This window comes from Elephantulus edwardii, unplaced genomic scaffold (assembly GCF_000299155.1).
Source record: "Elephantulus edwardii isolate Elephantulus edwardi_28Jun2011 unplaced genomic scaffold, EleEdw1.0 scaffold00075, whole genome shotgun sequence".
In the NCBI taxonomy this organism is placed as follows: domain Eukaryota; kingdom Metazoa; phylum Chordata; class Mammalia; order Macroscelidea; family Macroscelididae; genus Elephantulus; species Elephantulus edwardii.
In genome coordinates this window covers 9,043,945-9,051,000 of record NW_006399825.1, presented here as the reverse complement: position 1 = coordinate 9,051,000, position 7,056 = coordinate 9,043,945, and the positions used below count along the sequence as shown (strand labels likewise).

The following is a 7,056-nucleotide window of genomic DNA, read 5'->3' as shown; positions in this document are numbered from 1 at the left end:
ACTTGACGGCACATAACAACAACAACAACATATTCAAAATATTCTGATTTGAGAGAGCAGCCACCTAGATGCAAGGAAAAATAATTCTGATTTACCATAAATACTGCTAACAACTACCTTTTTTTTTAATAACCACCTTTATCATTTATTACAAAGGATCAAGAGATTGATTTCTATTGTGCCTTTCAGAAAAAGAAATTTTAAAAATACTATTGGGTTAGTTAACCTGAACCCCCAGTTAGGACACGCTCCTATATATAATAAGGCTAAATTTATCATCTGGCCTATGACCCACCAATTAACTTCCACCTCGCCTAATGAATGAAGAGTTGCACTGCCAATGCAAAGGCAAGCCATCAATCCACAACTACACTGAGGGAGAAAGATGGGCTATCTCCTCCCATGCAATTTACAGCTTCTGAAAACCTGCTGGAGGGTAAGCTATGAATTGGTTCTGACTCAACAGCACATGACAACAACACAGGGTCACAGGCAACATTAAAACTTGGGCTGGTCAGTTCTTAAGTCACATGGAGAGTCCTGTGCTGCTGGATCAGCACAAATCCATTATCATCAATTTCTATTATCAAGTATACCACAAATAAATAAGAGCTGTCAGCCAGTGCAAGAGAACATCAATAATATCTACTGAATCCTAAAGTAGATGACAATCTAAAAGGTGAATGTGAAAAGTCTACTACAAATACTAAAAAAGATATTTTAAAATCAAAATCAAGGCTGGTCCAATGGTTGTGGAATATCAGAAACTATTAGCTTTAGGGCAACCACAGTTGGTATACTACCCCCTAATGCTGAATTTGACTGGAGCAAAAAATATTTTACTAATTTAAAATAAAAATACATTTATTTAAAATTTTTTATTTTATTATTTTTTGTGCAGGCACTGTCAAATCAGGTCTGACTGGTACAGGAGGAGATTGTCCCTCCTTCTCCAGCAGAGCATCTGGTGGATTCAAACCAGGCACATCTGGGATTGCAGTGCAGCTTCTTTCCACTAGGCCACCAGAGCTCCCTTAAAAATTCATTTTTTTTTTAATTTTTATTATTTTGTCTGTGTGTACCGTCAAATCAGATCTGACTGGTACAGGAGGAGATTGCTCCTCCTTCTCCAGCAGAGCATCTAAAAATTCATTTTTAATAATATTTATAAATTGAGTTAAGAACACTGCCACATTGATCTTTGCTAAAACAGGTAACAGTGGTAGTATCATTCCTCTTCTAAAAGATGACATCCACTTATATCTTTAACCTACATTTTTACTCTTTTACTGTTGTTGTTGTTGCTGTGTACCAAAGAGTCAAACTGACCCACAGCTGACTATCTAGTGGCTTTTCAGAGGCAGTTAATTGCACAGGAAGAGATTGCACATCCTCGTGCAGAGCAGCTGGTGGCCTCGAACCGCGTGCCTTTGGGATTGCAGCACAGCTTCTTGCCAGTAAGCCACCAGAGCTCCCACTTTTACTGTAAGAGACACAAATTTATTAACTGGTGATAAATACATGCAATCACTTTTCCACCCTCAATTTTTCTTCTGACTAAAATTCTTCCTCAAATATTACACAAGGCAATGGAGTTACTAATTCAATCCTTTAGGTTCTGCCTTCACTGTTTGGTTACTGTTATTAGGTGCCATCCAGTCAGCTCTGATTCATAGTGGACTGATGTACAACAGAACAAAACTCTGCTTTATTCTGCACCATTCTCATAATTTCTGTAGTGCTGAGTCCACTGCTGCAGTCACCATATCAATCCATCTCATTAAGAGTTCCTCTCTTTTTCTGAATTTTTACTGGACCATGGACTGGACCATTCTGATAACTTGCCCAATGTATATGAGACAAAGCCTCACCATGTTCACATCTAAGGAGCATTCTGGCTACACTTCTTCTAAGACAAATGTGTTTGTTCTTTTGGCAGTCTATCGTACATTCAGTATCTTACCCCAACACCATATTCAAAAGTATCAATTTTTTATCAGTTTTCTTCACTCACTGTCCAACTTTCTCTCCCATGCATATGAAACAACTAAAATCACCATGGCTTGATTCGCATACATCTAAGTCTTTAAACTGACAGCCTAGCTCTTTAGCATTTTAAAGAGATCTTTCACAGCAAATTTGCCAACTGCAATTTATCTTTGATTTTATGGCCGCTGCGTTCCTGGATATTGACTGGGGAGTCAAGTATAAAAAAATTGTTGACAACTTCAACCTTTCATTGTTTATCAAAATTTTCCCTCCCTCCTACTCTTACTTATCAACATTTTTAAACATTTTTATTCACAGTGTAAAAAAAGAAAATTATTCACAGTCTATAAATCACTATCAACCTACAAGCACATGGTGCAAATGTACCAAACTACTCCATGGGAGAAAGATGGACAATCTCCTCCAGTGTGATTTACTGCCTTTAAAACCTGCTGGAGGGTCAGCTATGAGTTGGTTCTGATTTGATGATACACAACAACTTATGGTATTAATTTGCACACAGATCTCTCCTAAAAAACTAGACTAGAAAACTACAAGCTACCCTGATGGTACAAAAGCATGGCTTAGTAGTAAGGAGTTGCACTGCACTCCCAAAGATACATGGTTTGAATCCACTGGCTAACCCAAGGGAGAAAGATAGGCAATCTCCTCCTGTACAATTAGCCTTTGAAAAACCACTGGAGGGTCAACTAGGAGTTGGAGGACTCAATGGTACATAACAAAAACAATTAATGTGAAAGAGAGGTCTGATGGCATAATTCATAGGGAGTTACTCTTAACCCAAAAGCCATTTCTCACTGGAGATTCAAATTCACCAGCAGCTCCTCCAAAGAGAGATGAACAGTCTCATCCCATGGATATAGAATCTCAGAAACTCAATGAATACTTACATAAGTTGGTTCTGACACAATGGCAAAAGCGTATGGGTGTGTTGTGGAGTTTTTTTTTTCCTAACCTAAAGGTTGGCATATATATATGCCAGCCTTTAGGTTAAGAAAAAAAAAACTCCAAAGGGTCAAGGACTGCAGCCTTCAGTATGGACTGAGGCTCAATGTCAAGAAGACAAAGATTCTCACCACTGGACCAATTGGCAGCGTCAGGATGGATGGCGAAGAGATTGAGATTGTTCACAGCTTCAGTTTGCTCGGCTCCACAGTCAACACTCTTGGCACCAGCAGTCAGGAAATCAAAAAGCGTCTCGCGATGGGAAAGTCTGCTGTTAGGGACCTCTCTAAAGTACTCAGGAGCAACAGTGTCTCTCTGGAGACTAAGGTGCACCTGATACAGGCCATGGTGTTTGCAATCGCTTGTTATGCATCAGAGAGCTGGACAATGGCTAGGGAGGATAGAAGGAGAGTGGATGCTTTTGAGCTGTGGTGCTGGAGAAGAGTACTGAATGTACCAAGGACTGCCAGGAAAACAGATTCATCTTGGAGAGGATTAAACCAAGCTACTCCTTGGAGGCAAAGATTCTGGGGCTTCGTCTGACATACTTTGGACATGTTGCCAGGAGGGACGAGTCCTTGGAGAGGGACATCATGCTTGGGAGGGTGGAGGGACAGCGCAGGAGGGGAAGACCCTCTATGAGATGGATTGATTCAGTGACTGGGGTAATCAGGATGGGTGTGTCAGAGGCAGTGCGGTTGGCACAGGATAGAGCAGGGTTTAGGGCTGTTGTGCATAGGGTCGCTATGAGTCCCAAACGACTCAAGGGCACATAACAACAACAACAAAGGCTGGCAATCCGAGCCCATCCTGTGGTCAAAGAAAAAAGGTCTGGTGATCTGCTTCAGGGGAAGACTGTCGTAGTTAGGTTGCACTGTGCCAACTATAACTCATAATGACCCTAAAGAAACAAATCAAACCTTGTCCTGTGCTGAGCCATTCTTACGATCTCCACTATGCATTTCAAGTGCCTCCTTTCCAATCTGAAGGACTTCTCTTCAGGCACTGCATCAGGCAATGTTCTGATGGTTTTTGAGGGCCTGTTATTTCAGAAATGGATGGGTAGTCCTGCTTCCTAGATTATGTTACTATGCAAACTCCACTGAAGCTTGTCCACCCTGGGTGACCCTGTCAGTAGCTTCCCACATCATAGTGGTACACAAACCATCACAGTACAGCACACTGACAGAGGAACAGTGGTTTAAGTTTTGGGAAAAATAAGAACATCCTTTGGAACAGCATTTCTACTCTTTAATACATGAGGCTGCCATGAGTGTGAATGAACTACATTTCCACAGATGTTTTGGGGGTTTTTTTAAGGCACCAGGTAGACATACATAGTGCTGTGGACAAAGAAAACGTCAAAAATTTCAGTGAAAAATTGAACCTGTAATCACTCCTACCATCACTCAGTATCAGCCTCCTCCATATGCATACCTTTGTACCTTTTGTATTAATCTTTGGCTTAACACACATTCTTCCATTTATTATTTGGTATTTACAACTGCCTGGTTGGGGAGGGGTAAAAAAAATCCTGGATACTTCTAGTTCATCCTCTAACAACAGAAATATTCCCTAAAATATAAAACAAAGTTCAGCACATGTCTAATAATCTCACAGCCCTCGTCCTAATTGATTATATTCTTCTCACAAATCTTATAAACCCTGTAAGTATGATTTTTGTTTAATTTATACGAAGCCTTAATAATGCCTCCCAATATAACTTATGTTAAGAAAGCTGTCTGGAGAGATGGAGGTGGGTGGCAAGGGAGGGGGAGATCAGCGTGAAGAAACAATTTAACACACGGTTTCCATTTCCACCTTTATCCCAAGAGAATTTAAATAGGAAGGGGGGAGGGGAATGGAGGCAGTAACCGTAATTCAGAACTATTTTTCTAAAAAAGCTGAATTTGCAAACCGTGTTTAATCCCGCTATTCTTTCAAATCATTTTAAAAGGTGTAGTTTCCTGCCCTTAAATCTAGAATCTTTCGCTTTATTCTCGAGCAGCTGGATCTCATCTCACCCATCATCCCTCCATACATCTCGATCTCCATGCATACTAACACACACACACATTAAAACGGAGTCCTCGTGCCAAGCCTTTCATCATGGGAAAATTAAACCATGAGGTTCATTTTCCCAATTCTTTCATGTTAACAATCACAATTCTTTTTCTCCCAGGAAAACTACCAATCTCTCCAGACTTGGGCTATGTGGGGAGTACTGCTCATTATCACGCAGCTTCCCTTTCTGCATAGGGAGAAAAATGCCAGTAACTTCCAACGAGAAGACAACTGCTCTTTTACCCTATCTCCTTCGACCTAAAGGGGGGAAATGGTCTCCGGAGGCATTCCCACGAATAGAAAGCCCAAGTCATGGACTTAGCAGCAATACAGCCCTTTAAAATCCGTCCAGAGCTCAGGGGCTGGGGGTGACCTCTCATTCCCCTGCGCGTCCCCCCGACAGGAGGGAGAATGCTGTCACCCAGAAAATGCCACACTCGCCGCCTCCCCCGCCAGCCCGCACCACACCGGCCCGAGCGCGGGGGCGAGCGGGGGCAGCAGCGAGGAGGCGGGGACACCACGCACGCACCGCGCCGAGGTCGGATTCACGATTTTTAAAAATGGTTTAAGCTACAATCTCCTCCTGTCACAGGGCTCCATCCAAAGCCTAGTCCCACCCTCCACCCCGGAACCCCTCTCCAGGGGCTCGGTCACTCCAGATCGCTGGTGGCGGCCTCGGCCCGCGCTCCCAGAAACCCGGCCCCCGACCCGGGGTTCTTCAGCTCGCCCCTCAGCGCCGGGGCCCGACGCTCCCAGGCCCGGGAAGGCGTCGCACCTGAATGTAGTTGTTCTCGCAGTAATCAGCCACCCGTTCCAGATTCGTGTAACTGTCGAAGAGGGCCCGGCGGCCCCCCGGGATTTCCTCCTCCAGCAGCATCTGCAGCTCCGCCATCTTCACATCCTCCTCTTCTTCCACCTCATAGAGACTGCAGAGGTAGCGGAGGCAGCCGTTTCAGGGAAGCCCAAGGCTGGGTGAGGAGGAGAGGAGGTGCGGCGGCGGCGGCAGCGGCGGCAACCGGGAGGAGCGAGGAACACCCCCCGCGCGCGCGCTCGCGCGACAGGGGAGGGGGCGGTGAGGACGGGGGCGGGGCGCGAGCCGACGAACGGCGAGAACGGTCACCGCGGCGACGGCCGGCCGGGCACGCGCACGCGCGCTCCCCGCTCTCCACCCCCAAGCTCCCGAAAAAGATTCCCACCCTCCGCCGCACCGCCCTTCCCTCCCCCACTTCCGCCGTCGCCTAGCGACGGCGCGGGGGGAGGCCGGGATGCGAGCTGGATCCCGACGCCCGGTTAACCCTTCGGCCCCACGCAGGTCGCGGGGCCCTGGAAGTCGCCTCCCTCCCTGGCCTTTGTTAGCCCGGCCGAGAGGCGCTCCCCGGCCCCGCTGCGTGCCCGCCGGCGTCTCCCACGACTTTCGGCGTTATTTCCACCCCAGGACCGGCCCGAGGAACCTCTCGTAGCCTCGCGCTGCTCCTGATTGGAGGCCGAAGAGTCTGTCCTCGAGAAAGACCACATTTTATCCTGGCTGGGAGAAAGCTCACAAACTTCCATGCAGCTTTTAAGTGTCGGTTCGGTTTTTCATTTTCTCCCCCCTTCATCTGTGAGTTCACCCTTTTTTGGTACGGTTAAATTCCAGTGTCTAAATCCCAAGGCTTTTGTTTTATTGCACTTGTCCGCCAGAGCTGAGAGCTGTTCTGTTGCTCTCCTGCGGCTCCCTGAGCTGAGATTTTTTGTGTTTGCCCTCCATTCTCTTCCTCGCCGATTCTGTCATTTCTTTAGTTTTATCGGCTTCACTTGTTTTCTTGTGTAAGTCAGTATTTCCAATTCTGAGGACGATTTTCCTGGGACTAATTTCCTTCCTCATAAAGCTGTTAAAGCCAAAGTTTATGACAAAGCACCGTTTGAAAGGTGAAGGGCTAAAAGTTTGGAGAGGAAACACTTAAAAATTAACTGTCGTGGAGTCGATTCCGACTCGTAGAGACATTTCCGAGAATGTAGATCACAAAAAGAGACAGACCTTTGGATTAGCAGAGCAAC

General features: G+C 45.6%; 1 protein-coding gene and 1 pseudogene across 9 annotated transcripts in view; one reads left to right on the top strand and one right to left on the bottom strand.

Moving 5' to 3' along the window:
- LOC102848687 overlaps window positions 1–5,588 on the top strand; it is a 44,305-nt pseudogene extending 38,717 nt beyond the window's left edge.
- ABI2 (abl-interactor 2) overlaps window positions 1–6,040 on the bottom strand; it is a 151,484-nt gene extending 145,444 nt beyond the window's left edge. For 7 of the 9 annotated variants that reach the window (XM_006889097.1, XM_006889098.1, XM_006889099.1 and 4 more), the window contains exon 1: window positions 5,795–5,911. In XM_006889097.1, the coding sequence (XP_006889159.1) occupies window positions 5,795–5,911 (117 nt within the window). Of the gene's footprint in view, window positions 1–5,794 lie in introns of all 9 variants that reach the window. The other 2 variants (XM_006889100.1, XM_006889101.1) reach the window with 2 other exon arrangements.
- Window positions 6,041–7,056: the final 1,016 nt, after the last annotated feature.